Source organism: Phodopus roborovskii, unplaced genomic scaffold (assembly GCF_943737965.1).
Source record: "Phodopus roborovskii unplaced genomic scaffold, PHOROB, whole genome shotgun sequence".
NCBI lineage: Eukaryota > Metazoa > Chordata > Mammalia > Rodentia > Cricetidae > Phodopus > Phodopus roborovskii.
In genome coordinates, this window is record NW_026126515.1 from 8356310 (window position 1) to 8373670 (window position 17361).

Genomic DNA, 17361 nt, shown 5'->3' on the forward strand with positions numbered 1-17361 from the left:
TCAAAATGTTTTACAGTTTTGTGGCAATCTTCATTAACCCACCAATAAGATAATACTTTTTAAGTAGAAACAATGTGGAGTTACATTTTTTTGCTTATGTTACAGACATCATTGTGAAGGCTGATTAATTACTTGCAATAAGAACATTAAGACTGGGGGAGACAGGATCTCTAACGTGCATTATGTTGAAAATCTGGCCTATCACGGATGTCTTCCTTGGTTACAATATTTGAAAACCCCAGTTTTCAAAGACACAATGCAAATGACCTTTACTTGATCATTGAGGCAAGGACCAGAATCGTCCAAGTTTTCTACAATTAAACTGACATTGAAATTACAGAACGTTATCTTTTCTAAGGCGAATGGGTTCATCTTTGGTGTGGAGTATATCCTCAGGACACTTCACTTAAAACAAAACAGAGCTTGTGAGTCAACTTCAATACTGCGAAGAAGGAACATGGATAGTGTTGTTTTCAGACATGGATCCTACCCAACTCAAGATTCTCCTGCCTCAGCTTCCTACGGGAATCACACCTAGGGCCTTGTGCTTGCTAGGCAAATGCTTCACCCCTGAGCTAGCTTCAGCCCTTGTAGGTAGCTTTTAAAGGAGCTCTGAAATGCGGCCAGAGGCTCACAGTTCTCACACCAAGAACATTAATATGATTGTGTTGATGGAGACTCTGAGAAATGCCAGACATGTTTAAGGCCCCCCCACAAAAAAAGTGTGTGTAAGGGGGTGCATGTGTGTGCGCTTGCATGTGAAGGCCAGAGTCAACCTTGGGTGTCATGACCCTGGAGCTGCCAACATTTTTTCCTAGCAGGGTCTCTCACCGAGACCTGGAGGTCACTGATTAGGTTGACTGGCCAGGGATCTGGGATTGCAAGCCATGCCCCACACCTTTTTGTTTGTTTGTTTTGTAGATGATAGATACCCAACTTAGATGTTTAGCTTGCATAGCAAGCACTCTACTGATTAGCTATCTTCAAGCCTTTAAAATATAGATTCTCTATTTCAATGTAACTGTGTTCTTTGCAACCCATGTGTTTTGTGCACTAAAGACACAGCAACTGATTGGCTCCCAGTAGAAGCTAGCTAGCCATGTCAAGTCCATTTCAGGGTTTAGTTTGGTTTGGTTTGGTTTTTCAGAAGCAGGGTTTCTCCGTGTAGCCCTGGCTGTCCTGGAATTCACCAAACTGGCCTTGAACTCACAGAGATCCGTTTGCCTCTGCCTCCCAAATGCTGGGATTAAAAGTGTGCACCACCACTGCCTGGTTCAAGTACATTTCTGTAGACAACAGAATTTTACTCACTGTATTTAACTTTCAGTGTATTTAACACCAACTATCATTTTTGCATAAGTGACATAAAAAGATGTCAGCAGTGATGACTCAGCTGTGAAGACCATGTACTGCTCTTGCAAAGGACCTGAGTTTGGTTCCCATCACCTATTCCAGGTGGCTCACAAGTTCCTGTAACTCCAGCTCCAGGGGTATCCGATAACGATGGCCTCTGTGGACAACTGCACTCATGTGCACATATCCATACACAGACATATATACGTAATTAAAAAATAACAAAAATAAATCTTTTAAAAAATTTGAAGCACATGCCTTTAAACCCAGAACTCGGGAGGCAGAGGCAGGCAGATTTCTGTGAGTTTGAGGCCAGCCTGATTTACAAAGCTAGTTCCAGGACAGCCAGGGCTGTTACACAGAAAACCAGTCTCAATAAATAAATAAATAAACAAACAAATAAATAAATAAATAAAATTAAAAGGTGTCATCTCTTCTCCTCTAAGGCCACATATCTTCAAAATTCAGTCTGTCGGGAGCCAGACACCTAACAGGTCCATCCTAAGCCATATTTTATGTAGTCCACCCATGTGTCTGCATAAAGGAGCTGCTTGTTAAATTGGGTTTCTGGCATCTATGTGTTTACATTTATATATGCACGGGAGAACTGCACCTCTAGGTGTGCCTGCACAGAATAAAATGCCTGCCACTTCACTGGTGCAGGTGGCCTTACAGTCATTGATAAAAATGCCGTTATGCAGAGCGGCTGTTTATGGATTTTCATTCTTCTCTGTGTTCTCCATTCTCTCTCTACTGTTTCTCTCTTTTCCTCCCCCAACATCTCTTCCATTACCCTGTCGTTCCTCTACCTCCCTCCTTCCCCTACTGCCCAGGTGCGTGTTCCTTCCAGACAACGGGGCTTTCTTTGTCAACTATGTGATCACAGCTGCTCTGCTAGGCACGGGCATGGAGCTGATGCGCCTGGGGTCACTCTGCATGTATTGTACCCGCCTCTTCTTTTCCAAATCAGAGCCAGAGAGAGTCCACATCAGAAAGGTAAGGGCCAGCCCTGCTCTGAGCACAACCCTCAACTTCTGGGAGGGAAAAGATGACGGGGTCTGCTAAGGGGCACTGAGACCCATGATGAAAGGCTGTGGCCATGAGTAGCTGTTTCTTGGGACTGAGCCTCTGGGACTGAGCTGCCAGGCAGCTTCCTAGAGGAGTCCTAGAAGCATCCATGACAAGGGAGCTAGCTGGGCAACCCCTGGGTGACCCCTGCCTTCTGCCGTAGAACCAGGCCATGGACTTCCAGTTTGGGCGAGAATATGCGTGGATGTTGAACGTCTTCAGCGTGGTGATGGCATATAGCATCACTTGCCCTATAATTGTCCCTTTTGGTGAGTCACTACAAGGTAACCCCAGAGCTACACACTCTGAAATGGGAGGAGGAACCAAGCCCAAGGACATCAGGGTACATGAGGAGATCTGGGACAGCCTGTGGCAGGGAGGTGGCAGGGACAGGACTAGGCCATGGAACTGATTGGATGGCTGCTAGCAAGGGGTGTTGGTTGGATGCATGTGTGAATGAATGACATCACCAAACTAGCAGGATCAGGTCTAGAGGCCACAGAAGTCATCTCAGTATGTCCCCCACAGCCCACCCTTGACTCTCACTGTCCTGTCAGCCCCGAGTCTGGCCTTTCAGATCCATGGGCAACACAGATGTGCCCTGTTTGCTAGAGCAGCCAGTGAATGTGTCTGTCTTCCGGTCCCTAGGGCTGCTGTATCTGTGCATGAAGCACCTCACAGACCGCTACAACATGTACTACTCCTATGCGCCCACCAAACTGAATGAGCAGATCCACATGGCCGCGGTCTACCAGGCCATTTTCGCACCACTCTTGGGGCTCTTCTGGATGTTGTTCTTCTCCATCCTGCGAGTAGGTGGGTGAGCAGCCTGTTCTGTGGTCCCACCTCTGCCTGATCTTTGCCCTGTGAGTCCCTTGAGACCATCTCTGGTAGAAGAAGGGAGCCCAGGGTGAGCGGAACATTGCTTGTGGGACTTGGCCACGTCCAGTGAAAGCTCTGGGCCGCAATGCGTTCTTTAGTCTTGGCAGGACTTTGAGACAAAGTCCAAATGGTACAGATTAGGCTTTGAGTAAGAAACAGTGCCACGTTCCTTCATTTTAAATGTAGATTAATAGAAAATAGAATAACAGCTTTTGGGACTCTGTTCCCATGATATTTCCTCTGGCTACCTGTAAAGTACCTGCCGTCATGGGCTTGCCAGATCCTGGAAAGGGAATCAGACTCCACAGTGATGCCTAGCCTCTCCTTGCCCTTTGGCTACACAAAGATGCTTCTCCTACCTTGGGGGTCCCAGAGGCACATTCACAGAAATCCCAGGGGCCACAGACTGGGAGTTTCTCAGCTTCCTCCCATCTGGGTCACCCATGTCACTAGGCTGTCCTCGATTCCACTGACCTTGCCTCCTGTGACAACCTACTGTGGTGTGTCCTCTTACTGTCTGTTAGAATGACACCCTTGATTACACTCATGGCACATTTGTTAACATCCATTTCCTATCCTGTGTGGTTTGTCCTGCCTCCTGGCAGGCATTTGTTTTCCATCAATGCCTTTCTCTAATTATCAAAACTAGTTTTAAAAAAATACAAAGACCAAAATCTGTTACCCACAATCCCTTCTAGAGCCTAGTTTTTCTTATTCCCAGACTCTGTCTAGGCATTTGCCCAGAGGAGGGAGCAAAATGAGGGTGTGTGTTAGTTTACTGTTATTTCTAAAATCGTGACCATCCACATTATCCCTTGTGATCTAACGTTTTCATCCGCACATTATATTCCAAATGGCTTCACGTAGTGAGATTCTGCTTGAACATAGCCTTGTGCCAGCTGCATTCAAGGCTACAGCCTTTGTTATCCCCCTGTGGCTGGGTGTTGAGGTTGTTTACCGCTTTCTGCCTTTGCATAGCCATGCACCAGTAAGCTCCATTTGGCAATCACCCGAGACTGGAGAGTTGACTTTTCATACTGACCTTGTTAAAACTCTGTTGCCATTAAGGAGGTCAAATATTCACACATGAAGTATGTAAGTGGCTTTTGAATGCTGGACAGCACTGGGCCTGCAGGGACAAGGGAGGGTCAGAGACTGGGGGCAGTGGCAGAACTGGTAACTCAGATATACTTTGGAGGAACCATGGAAGCAGGTAGTTGGAAGATCAAGACAGACTTGTGTGGGATAATCTGAGTTCATCCAAGTTCTATTCTCCATAGAGTCCACAATAAGCCACATTCTAAATTGGCCAAATAGAACAGAGGGGTGACCTTTTCACTGACCCCACTTCTCGGAGGGAGCATTGTGCAGGGTTTCTCTGCCTCTAGCTCAGTGGTCCTGTGCAGGTTTTGATGCAGGTGGTCCCAGGCATCTGTGAAACACTTCTGTTGCCCCCACCCTGATTCCAGTGCTAAGCTCCATGCCCATGTTCTTTCTTCTCCCTGGCAGGCACTATCCACTCCATCACTTTCTTCTCTTTGTCGTCCCTCATCATCTGCGTGATAATCGCCTTTTCAGGGATTTTTCTGGGGAAGCTCCGGATTGTCCATCAGTATGAGGTAAGTTGTCAGCTTGCCCTTCACATCACTGATTCTTCTGATCCTGAGGACATGGCTCTCAGATACCCTGGTCAAGGCACCCAGGCACAATAGGACAAGAGGGTGGGTGGGCCTTTCCCTTAGGTCAAGGTTTCTGGGTTCATGTGCACTAGCTCAGGGTGGCCATCCAAAGACACCGCCTCTTCCAAATAACACATCTTCCAAATAACAGGCTGTTGTTGCTGGCCTGGCTGTCCCACCATGAGTCTGGTCAAAACACTGTGAGCACCATTGCAAGGGCCCAGAGAGAGGAAGGAAAGAGAAATGAGAGACACAGGGAATGGTGGTGAATGGAGCCCAGGCTATGAGGCACTGGAGGCTGTCTGTTTAGAGGTGTCCCTAGTGGTACCCTGGCACTTTGACAAAGGTACCAAGTCTAATTGTTAGGCCCTGGAGATAAGAGTGCATCCACACCATCTCAGAGCCCTGCCAGCAATGCTGAGTATCTGCGTCAGCATTTTCCAGAGTGAACATCAATGCTGGAACACTGGGATGATTTCCAACAGATGAAACATAATTCTTGCTCTTCGTGATTACATACTTCCAATTGACTTTCTGCTTACAGTAACTGGTTGTTTATAACAGTGGAAAGTTTCCTTTCTGAACGATGTATATTAATTAAGGAAACTGAGCTGAAGCACAGAACCCTGCAGATGGAGCCTTCTGGAAGTGTTTCTTCTCTATCTTTCAGAGCACAAGCACCTACCACTATTGCTAACCGGAGTACCAGGCTAGAGTAGGGCCATAATGAATTTTCCTACAACACACACACTCACACACACAGTCATACACACACTCACACACACTCTCTCTCCCTCTCACACACACTCTCACACACACAGTCATACACACACTCACACACTCTCTCTCACACACACAGTCATACACACACTCACACACACTCTCTCTCCCTCTCACACACACACTCACACACACAGTCACACACTCACACAGGAGACAGAAAGGAAAGCTGGAAGGAAGGGAGGGAGGGAGGGAGGGAGGGAGGGAGGAAGGAAGGAAAAGTTGAGGCGCAAGGTGGCAAGCCAGAGGCCCAGCTGTGGCTAGAGAGAGGGAGGGACAAGGTTCAGCCCCCATCCTGTAATGCCCCGCCCTTTTATCCACTGCAGCCTGAGGAAGAAGCTGAGACTGTGTTTGATGTGGAACCAAGCAGCACGACCTCCACACCCACCTCCCTTGTGAGTTTCTGCTTCCACCCTGGGGACAAGCCAGGAGGGCGGGGCCTGGCAAGGGTGGCTCATATTAATGACGTGGGGGCACCAGTGTTTAGTACCTACCCTGGGTACTGGGGAGGAGCCGGGACCCCCGGGCTCCCTCTTCTGACGCAGCAGGACTTGGCCCAGGTCCAAATGCTTCCGTGGCCCTGGCTGAAGAGCAGCGGGGTGAGAAGATCCAGCTCTGGCTTGGCAGTCAATAGAAGTCACCCTGAGAGGAGAGAGCCAGAGAGGACGGACTCGGACTCGATCAGGGAGACCCAACTCTCAGACACCTCAATCGTGTAGAAGCAGGGGCATGCTGGGGCTCAGCCTCAGGACCCAAGGCTGCCTCCAGGGCACAGGCGTTGGCCAGAGCCGTGCAGACAGAGCTGCAGGGAGCTATTGACGGACCCAGTGAATGGTAAGGCAGGGGCAGCACCCGACCGATGAGCCCGCCAGCCTGCCAAGAGCCGAGGCTGGACTGAGTCTGATCAATGGACTGGGCAGAGGCGCCCATGCCTTTTGGCTTGCCTGAGTGGCAGGAGCCCTCACCCTCATCCCTACCACATGTGTTTATGCGTCATCTGTGCAAGTTTGGAGCTGGGCACAAGGTCCTTCATACCTCAGTGTTAGGTGTCTCCAACGAGCACTGAAGAAGGGTGCCAGCAGGCCTGGGCACTTGGGGGAAGCTTCCCCGAGAAGGGACCATGTCATACAACTTGGAGGAATGGGAGGAAAGGTTGCCAGGTGAAGCAGGGTGTGAGAAGAACATTGGAGGAAGAGGAAGAACCTGGGCAAAAGCCAGAAGAGACATCTGGAGCCTGTGGGGAAAACAGAAGACAATGTTCAACATTGATAAACAGAGCTTGCCTGTGGGCAGGGCCCACGGGAGGCTTTTTTTTTTTTTTTTTTCTCCAAGTGGTGGCAGAGTTGGGTGAAAGTCTATTAACACTGGCAGACCCACCTGACCTGTGCGCACAGACAAGAGATGTGTCAGATCCCTGGTTGGCCTGACCTGAAAGGAAAAACCAAATCAAACCCGACAGCCAGTGACAAACTGTCTCTTGAGAGGAGGCAGTGAAGAGACCAAGGACCAATCAGGGGCAACTTTCTCTGGCCAATAGGAGCATTCTCGCTGTTGGCAGGGGAAACTATAAAGAGCTCGAAGCCTTGCTGTTTTCTCTCTGGAATAATAAATGCCCATGGTCAGGGATTTTAATCCCCCAAACTTAATTATCCTGCTTAGGTGTGCTCCCACCCACCCATAAGATCCACTTATCTGCCCTAGTGTGCTGAGCAAGGATGTGGCCAAACAGTTTGAACCAGGTCCATATGACTATAAAAATCTGTGCTTAAAAAAAAAAGGAATGAATAGAACTTATTATGTATGCATGTATTTATTTTTTGAGACAGGGTTTCCATGTGGGCAGCCTGGCCTCGACCTTCAGGTTTGAGTGACTCTCCCTCTTCAGCTTCCAGAGTAGCAGGGACTACACAGGCGCGTGCCGCCGTGCCTGGCTTAAGCTCTTAAAAATCCTTTACGTTTATGACAGTGGTATATGAATATGGTAGGCAACTGTGGGAATGAAAACCAGAGGAGCAAGAATAAGGAAATAAAAAGTTCATATTCCCACCACCCAGGGATGGTCACTGAGATACTAGTGTACATTCTTCAGAGTATCTGTGGATGTGTGCATCTCTTCCAAGTTATCTTATGCCTATATGTACATGTAGAATTCTATAACTATATACGGTCTTTTGATAAAATGAGATTCTACTGTACATATAGTTTTATAACCTATGTAACTGTCAGTATGTTGCTGCATAGACGAATTTTGACCTCTTTGCCTACCCATATTCAAATAGTCTCTATTACTGTCTCTTATAACTGGTTCAAACCCAGACCCAGTTGAGTTAGATCTATGCCAGACTGGTACTTGAAAAGACCAAGCCCATGCTACAGATTGCCTCCACCTTCTGGATCTCTCTGGCTCATCTTCCTGACGTCCTCCAACAGGTTCCCCTCCCTTCCCCATTCCCTGAAATGGGGCTCAAGTCCAAGGAAGGGGCTAGAATGTAGCACAGTGCTTCACCTTGGAGACCTGTAAGATCCCATTCACGCCTGTTAGTGGTGCTAATGGCACCATTGGTTATGATGGCAGGTTTTTCCACTGTTCAGTTGCCATTTCCTTTTTTATAGTCAAAACGTCTATGTCATGCGCTTTGGTAATATGCATGTGTCTAGATATTTTACAGGACTGTTCCCTCATCAACTGAGGCTGTTTGCTTATACTGGCGGATAGAACGGTTTCTTTCTATCCCATAATTACTCACAAAGTAGAGAGTAGATTGAAAGCCACTGCAAGAGGCGACAGGTTTCCCTTTCCCCTAGTACTTCCCGTGTCTCTAATCTGCCCCCTCCCTGGGCATTCCTGAAACCAGCCCTCAGCTGACAGGAGCCAGCTACCACTGTCAGTTTCTAATCCCTGACACACTGCAGTGAAGCATACTAGCTGGCATATGAAGGTCTCTCCAGTTCAGGGGGATCCCAGGCCCCTCTGCCCCTGGATTCAGCCTCAGTGGGAACAGATGATATATAGAACACAGCCTGTAGATGAGGCATTAGGGACCCTGCCACTAAACTAACCCCGGGCAACTCCAAGGTAGTCAACAGGCTTCGTCTCTAAGAGCTCACTGAGTGACAAGGACCAAGAGGAAGGACGGAGCCTCTGGAGAGTGGGGCAGAGAGGGCCCAGAACTTGGAGGGGCGGAGGTGACTGGGTGGGAGAGAGGGTATACTCTAGACCTTGCTCCAATATGACCTTGCCTCATCTTCCCCTCTCTGTCCCGAGCAGCTGTACGTGGCCACCGTGCTACAGGAGCCGGAGTTGAACCTGACCCCTGCCTCCTCCCCAGCCCGCCACACCTATGGCACCATGAACAGCCAGCCAGAAGAGGGAGAAGAAGAGAGCGGTCTGAGGGGCTTTTCGAGGGAGCTGGACTCAGCTCGGTTCCAGGAAGGGCTGGAACTGGAGGGCCAGAGCCACTGATTAGGACTCCTGTCAGGGGGCCGGGGAGAGCCTGATGGGGGCAGACAGGAAGGAGCTCCCTTCCGTAGACTTTGAGAAGTTCCTGATGGAGACATCTGCCACCCTGTGGTCACGTGAAGAGCCGGGCCTGCTGGAAAGGGCAGGATGCTGGGCAATCTTGAGGACCCCAGGATGGGGTGGAGGAGGCATACATACATCACATTTCTAAGAGCGGTGGCTGAAGTCCGGGACACAAGAGACTGGATGCCGTGTGTCTTGCTGGGGTCTGGCTGGTGCAAATATGCATAGGGGAAGACGTAGGGAGAAGCCCACTGAAGGCTTTCTGGGGGCTTCTGCACCCCCTCTCCAGCTGCCCACCAAGGATTGTCACTCCAGACCCTGATCCTCCATTGCAGTCTGAGCAGACAAAGGTATGTAAACTGGGCCCTGCGGACAAGGTCCAGGTGGCTGCCTCATCACAGGTTTCCCTGCAGAGCATCTAGAACTGTACCTCACCCCCTGTGCCAAGGGCAGCTGGGACAACCCTGGCAAGAGACTGGGGCCTTCCCTGTCCCTCTGTTCTGCTATCCACTTACAAAGGTAGTGACTGGGACAGTGACTCAAGCTCATTAAAGGGGACCTACATGCATGTGGTGAAGGAAACCATGGCTAATCCTTGCTGGTTGATTTAAGGGTGTGTGTGTGTGTGTGTGTGTGTGTGTGTGTGTGTGTGTGTGTGTCTGTAGGAGGGCACAGAGTTCAGGAACAAGGCCTTCTCTCCAAAACTAGGCCATGGAGATCAGACACACCTCTCTAAGCCCCAGAGACAAATGAAAAGATCCCTAAAGCCTAAAGGCAGCCGCCAAGAACATCCCCTGTCCCATGTGTGTGAGCGTTGTGCTGTGCCCCGGCAGAGCCAAGACTAGTGACAGCTCAGGCCACAAACTGAAGGCACTGGCCACCCCCTGCCCTCACAAGGGCCCTTCCTCCTCTCTCAAGCCGTCCTGCCTGGCCTCCAGTGTGGCATTAGCTAGGATGTCACGGATGCTTCACACAGTGCTGCCACCATCAGTCCTGCCAGCCTTAGGGAGAGGAGCGATGGGAGCACCCCCTCCCCACAGAAAAGACCCTACTGGTGGGCAAGCTGTTTTCCCAGATCCACCTCCAATTGGAGGAGCAACAACCCTCTGCAATGCTGGCGACGCAGCACCTCTGCCTCTTTCCGAGGTGTCCAGCTTCTTTCTGCCTCTTAGGACAGGGCGTTATCAGGGCTGCCATGAAGGCTGAACCACCTGAACCAAGGGGTCTCTAGCCCCGTGAGCGTCTGAAGCTCCTCCCCAAACATCTGGGTCCCTCTTTGCTGCGCATTCACTGAAGGTGGGTGCATCCTCATTCCACCTCAGTGTCTCTACCTGGGGACGTGGCTGCCTGGAACACAGATCACTTGGCCCTGCCTCTGCTCCACCTCTGTTACCACCTGATCCCCTAGCCCAACAGTTCCAAGCTTCACTCCAGGACAGAAACAATTGGTCAAGGGACAAGTAATGTCACACTCCAGGACTTGGACCCAAACATTAGCTTGGCGGTCTTTGTTGAGAGCTTGAGTCAGCTGGGAGAGGCTACCTCCATTCCTTGTGGAGCTTGGAATAACGGGGGAATTATATACAGCCAGGCCCTTATACACTCCAGTACCTCAAGGCCCTCACCTCCGGGGTTTCATCAAACAGGGAAAGAACTTTCTCATAGCAGAGTGGTCAAGTCCAACATCCAGCTCTGCCCAAAGTGAGGAGTGGCAGTCCAAACCCAACAGTGTGTCTTTGGTATGGAGGGCAACCAGAACCAAGACCAGGGCTTTTTCTCTGGGCATCGCTTGCTGGCGCATGCCCTAGATCCCTACAGTCCTGTCTGTTCTTGCTGGCCCTCCCTCCTACCCCCACCCACTGCAACCCATTGATGCTTCAGGTACAAGGGTTCTACAGACGACAGGGCAGGATGGCTGGAGGGCTCCGTCCTCTGAATTTGGGTCAAACGCAGCCTGGTTTTGATACAAGTGTTGGGCAAGTGGTAGATTCTACTCTGCTCTTCTGGGAGCTGTCCACCTGGCTGGACCTTGACTTTGCAAGGCCACCAGGGCCCAGGTCCCTTCATCTAGCACAGGCAGACAACTTCCAAGTCCTCCTCAGCACCTGCTGTACCAGCCCATTGTTCATCATGCCAACCTAACCCACCCTCAGCCCATCTGCTTTAATCTCTTCTGGAGAGAGATGCCTCCCAGGGGACCCAGATGACACAGAGACTTTCAGAGGTGACCCTTACTGGACCCTCTGGAAGCAAAGTGCCTCTCAGTAGCATTGCATCCTCTGGGGGCCCTGGCGGGGTGTGGACTAACCATGGCCACTATTAACTAAAGGAATGTGCCAGAATGCTGAACCTTCCTGTTATTAATGTATGACTGTGCCTTGAATAAACACGTCCTCCTAATCAGTGCTGGCCTGTGCCTCTCTGCCTCTGGGCCAACAGGGCCTTCTCCAGAGCTGTTGAGGGATGACCCCAGACCCCAGGCTGGGGCACCATACTTCACTGCATGACTCTTGGGCCCATTGCTGCCTCTTCTCCCCAAGGCCTCCCCTGGCCCCAGCTCTAATGGGGAAAGAATAGAAGGAAGGGAAGGCCTGATAACTGTTGCCAGTTGGTTGGAGAGGCAGGAAGCAACTCTGCCTCCTTCCTGTGCAGAATGAGGGTGCCACCCCAGAGACCATCGAAGCAATAGCAACCATGGCTGAGCGCTGAGCCTATGGGTGGGTGTCCTGTCCCAGGACAGAGGCCAGGGTAGATTTCAGGTGGACACCCCCAGGCAGAACCACAGACAGGGCTCCGGCTTGTACCTGGGGATAGAGGAAAGAGGTAAGCCACAGAGACAGTGAATTTCAGGAAGAGTTGAGGACAGTCAGGTAGGCCTGGGCAGGACAAGAAGTGGCCTTAGTGAAGCTCCTGCACTTGTGGCGAGGAGGAGAAAACCGTTCCCTGCCAGATGATATGCCTCTGGGCTAGGAGACTTGAGTTCTGGTCTTCTTTGTCCATGGGGCTGACACTGGGCTGTCACTTCATCCCCAGAGGAAGAGAAGACCTGAGTTTGATACGCTGTGTAGAGCAGAACTGACAGGTGGTGGAGGGTAGGCTAGGCTGGGAGAGAAGGCCTCCATCCCTCAGCTTCCTGTGGGGACAGAGAACACCATCTTGGGCTAGCTGTCCACTGTCACCACCCTTACAGAGTCATCTCCTTAAGCTCTTGATCTGCCCTACTGCAGCATGAGTCAAGAAATGAGACCAGGCCCCCTCCTCCTCCTGTCCCCTCTCCCCTCAAAACAGGTGCTTCCATGGTTTACAAGGCTGCTTCAGGAGAGAGGGGTGTTGAGAAGGGCAAAAGGGCAGGGTCTGCTGACTGCTTAGCAGGCTTGAGCTGCTACAAGAGAGGGGCCTACAACCCATGAACTGTTATGCCAGACACCTCTCAGGGGTCTCTTCTTGGGGACAACAAGCTTCCAGCTTGCAAAAATTGGGCCATTCCTTGACTCTACCACCCTTTCAGGGGATATTGGTCAGATGGACACACACACACACACACACACACACACACACAACCAGAAGAAAGGCTGGAGGTCAATGCTCTGTAGCCCAGGGTGGGCGCATACTCAGAAGCCTGGGCAGGGTGGGGTGGAGTGGATCCCCTTACTTAGCAGGCAAGGGGGACTGGGGACCTACGAGGTTGCTATACCTGACTGGGAGTGGGACTAAGAACAGGCAAGAGTGAGGCTCGGTGCCAGGAACGCCTAGAATGCCAGCCACAGGGCTGTGTTCACAGGGTAACACAACACCCAACCAAATGCCATACTGGGCACGGCCAGCCTGGGAGGAGAAGGAAGGCCCGAGGCTCCTTGGAACTCTGCGTGGAGGCCTTCAAACACAGAACAGGTAGAGGAAGCTCTTGGCCCCTACTACTGCTCTGTCTCCGGGGACAGCTTAGGACTGTCCTGAGGAGTAGCCTTGCTGACCCAGTGGCAGGCTTCTAGGTCGCTCTGTGGGGGGCCTTGCAACTTGAGGCTGCTGGGCTTCCAAGAAGACAAGCTCCCAGCTCTGCCCAGCAGAAACTGACTCTGAACATCTGCCAGCCCCTCAGCCTTGACAAGCTCTGGTCCAGTGCCGAGTGGGAGTCTCCTCGATGGACCGAAGTCTCTGGGGGTGGTCACCTCTGTTACAGAAATGCCCAGCTGAGCCTGGCAGGCACAGAGGAGAATGATTCCCTCCTCAGACCCCAAACATTCTTGCAGCGCTTACTCTCATCAGCCCAGGCTAGAACGAACGATGGTCACAAACTCTGTCATACGGACCTTACTCTACAATAAATATGACTGTTATTTGGTTCCCAGAGCCACATCCTGGGCCTCAGGGTCCCTTCTACTTTGTCAACTTCAGCAACTGTTTAAGGAATTGCCTCTTCTCTCTTCTCTAAACATAGCCCAGAGTGGTTTTCATGACAGCCTGCCCATTCCTAGGCAATAGAAGGTTCCAAGCGCAATAAACAAACCCGTTACATAATGGGATGCCAGGCAGGGATAAGTGCTTTGAAGAAAGAACAGAACACGACGAGAGAAGGGACTGACTGGAGACAGGAGGGCACTTGTGCTGTGCACGATCCAGGATGAGCTCCTGGGGACGAGCTTCGGGAAGAGTGGAGAGTCCGCAGGGATGTGTGCAGAGGCATCATGGTCAAAGCAGAGTGGGTGAGGGGAGGGCCATGGCGAGTTCTGAGACAGCCGCAGGGCCTGGTGGGACCCCATTAGGACCCCAGACTTTCCTCTGGTGATGCGGGGAGCTACCAGGGGAGTCCTAGCAGATGGATGACATGATTCTCTTATGTAATTTTCATTTTTTTCACATTATAAGATATTCACATTTTTTTTTTAATTGAGTGGCTCTATAGCCCAGGTGGGTTTCACAAACTCTTCAGTCTTCCGAGCTCTAGGAGTTTTAGGTGTGTGCCACCATATCCTGCTATCTTAATCATTTTTAAGTATACAGTTACGCACTGTTAAATATTTGTTATGATTTACACTCATCACTCCTAGCCACCTCCATAACTTTCCACCTCCCAAGTTGGGGACCTCTGTACCCATTGAATATCCCTTCCTCCTTCCCTCTCCAAGTCCCCAGGAACGGAGAACACCCTCATATGCTGAGGCGAGCAGGAGCAGACATTCCCTCTGGGACTCTGTGGCATGGAATGAAGACAACAGTGATGTGTAATATGCCATCACAAGGGACGAAGAGCCCTGTGTGGGGAGAAGTGGGCCAGAGAGAAATCCAGAAGCCAGGACAGCTCTAAGATCTTAGCCAGAATAACCCAGCAATACTAACACAGGAGGCAAAGAAGGCTGGGAAGGGGATGCCTGGGGCCTGTTGCATCTGGTCACACCGTGTTGGAGACATGACTGGCTGGATAAGGAAGTTAGGCTGGGGCCCTTTAACCCCAGGGTCAGTTAGGATGATGTTTAGGCAAGGCACTGGCCAAGGCTTGGAAGGGAGCAAACACAGGTGAGGACAAAGCCTGGAGGTCGAGCCAACACAAGGAGCGGAGAAGAATCTGCAAGGCAACAATAGAGGGTTCTACAGTGAGGACCTGAAGAACCAGGAGAGGTTCAGGGAGGGAGGAGGGAGCCTCGGGGCTGTGACGGAACTATGACAGAGAACCACGAAACACCAGCCGACCAGAGGTCATACTATCAGCAAAGGAAGAGGGGGAGGGGAAGGAGCTGGTGTAGATGGAAAGACTTGAAAGACTTAACCAAATGCAAAGCATGGACCAGATGCAAAAAGATGATTCTGAGATATTAGGGGAGCTGGAATCCAGAGAGTGATGAAGTGATGCTGTGGAATCCATGAGCTTAAGGACACAGTGATGCTGTGGAACCCATGAACTCAAGGATGCAGTGATGCTGTGGAATCTATGAGCTAAAGGACACAGTGATGCTGTGGTACCCATGAGCTCAAGTATGAAGAGGGTATCTAGAAACACACACACACAAGGAAGTCCAGCAGGCAAAGAACATGGAGCCTTGCCTAGAAACTCTTTAGCAGCTGGTGGTGCACGCCTTTGATCCCAGCGCTCAGGAGGTAGAGGCAGGCAGATCTCTGAGAGTTTGAGGCCAGCATGGTCTACAGAGTGAGTTCCAGGACATCCAGGACTGTAATATTGAGAAAACCAAACCAAAACAAAACTCTTAGCAAAGAGAGAGCAGGGACGGGTCAACCTTGACATGATGCCAGATGAGGTGTACATGTGGACTCGGTACTCTCTTAGCTTTTGCTGCTGGTAGCTCTTTTCTATAAGGTTAAACATTAAAGAGGGATCAACTCTAAGTGCTGCTGAGCAGAACAGCCAGCGAAGGACTAAGACATGGCTCCTGAATTGGGCAAAACAGAAGTCCTTGGTGGCGCCAATCAAAGCAAGGAGTAGAGACAAAACCTGACTGTGATAGGCTCCCATTCTCTTATAAAGTTTGGAAAGGCTACTCTCTTGAAGAATTTTGCTAACCAAAGAACTCAAGGGTGGTAGCTGAAGGAGGGGGAGGCATAGTCCGTTCACAGATATAAACGCAGGGAATGGTAGTACAGTTGAGATCAAGCACCGTGGATGATGGCTCAAGACACAGGTCAGAGAAGTGCTTTTCTATCAGCTTAGTGACTACACCTGAATCTACTGATGTTTTAACTACCACCTGTGCTCCCTGGCTCCGCAGCCAGTGCCCCGACACCCAGACCAAAGCTTGGCAGGGTTTCTAGTCTCACTGGCACCAGCTCGGCCATGGCCACCAAATGTAGGTTTCTATTCATCAATAAAGACTTGGGAATCAGATGCTGGGGTGAAAACCTGCCAGCTCAGAGGGGTCAAGAAGTAACCAGCTGGCGCTTCTCTGCCTGGAGACACAACAGGAGGAACACCTCTCCACTCATCCCAAAGCAAAAAGACCTTGAATCTCTCTCCCTACTCCTTCCTGTGCATCTCCCTATCCATATTCCTGGCTCCTCTGTCCTCTCCATGGCTAATTCCTGTCTACTAGAAGCTGGCTCTGTCCCCTGCTCCAAGGTTAATTTTATTAACACAGTCTCAGAGTTCCACAGTGTGATCAAACATCCCGCAACAGAGAACGGTTTTGACTTTCCCTAAGCCGGGTCATCCCAGTCACCTGAGTGGGCATCAATACTTGGGAACATTAGGCTGGCATAGAGAACTGAGTCATAACTGTCATTAGGTCACATGGGGAAAGGCAGGTTAGGAGGGGACAAGATCCTGCCCCACTGCAGCCTGCTGGGCTGGAGGAAATGCTTTCCGTGCAGTGGTAGGGACAGCATTTCCAGCTACTGATCAGTACCGATCAGTGTCTGTAGTTCCACTGGCCCCAAGCCCTGCCATCTGGGCTGAACAGAAGAGACTGCCCAACTGACAGCACGCAAACCCCACTGGCACCAGCTGCCCCCTATCTCTACTGAAAAGAAGAATCCCCAAGACAGTTTCTGTTCCCAGGCCAGCTGCAGGCCCATTCCTGAGTTCTGGGGGGAACTAATTGACCTGCTCGGATGATGGCCCTTTTCACGTTCTGCTCTTCATTCATGGTCCAAGCTGCCATTATAGCCACTTGCCCATGTGTGGGGTCCCACACCCTGGACCCATGGAATAAGTGTGCTGTGTGTCCTCTGTGACTATTACGTATCGTTGTGTTACTCTGACAAAATGCTTCACAGAAGCAGCATAGGAGGAAATATGTATTCTATCTCATGACTTTAGAGGATCTCAGACCATCACGGCAGGAGGACATGGCAGAGTTCATGGCAGTGAGCAGTGGTGCTTCTTTATACCCTGGCAGACCAGAAAGGGTGGGATCAGAACCAGGGACCAGGGACCCACCTTCAAAGCTCCCTCAGTGCTAGTGCCCACTTTGACCAACCAGATCCCACCTTGTAAATGTCCCACAGCCTGCAAAATAATTGAGACAACAAGCCTTCTGAACTACCCCTCTCAGATTCAAACCACAGCACTGACTACCCCCAAGCACAAATACAAGAGGTTACATCACTGTCAAATTAAGTTCTAAATGGGTA

The 17361-nt window shown here is 50.6% G+C and overlaps 1 protein-coding gene across 1 annotated transcript in view; it reads left to right on the top strand.

Moving 5' to 3' along the window:
• Positions 1-9377, top strand: part of Tmem63c (transmembrane protein 63C) — a 52370-nt gene extending 42993 nt beyond the window's left edge. Inside the window, exons 18-23 of the mRNA XM_051196102.1 lie at positions 2187-2349; positions 2585-2690; positions 3070-3237; positions 4813-4922; positions 6089-6157; positions 9031-9377. Of these exons, the coding sequence (XP_051052059.1) occupies positions 2187-2349; positions 2585-2690; positions 3070-3237; positions 4813-4922; positions 6089-6157; positions 9031-9225 (811 nt within the window). The 3' untranslated portion in view covers positions 9226-9377. The remainder of the gene's footprint in view (positions 1-2186; positions 2350-2584; positions 2691-3069; positions 3238-4812; positions 4923-6088; positions 6158-9030) is intronic.
• The last annotated feature ends 7984 nt before the right edge of the window (positions 9378-17361 follow it).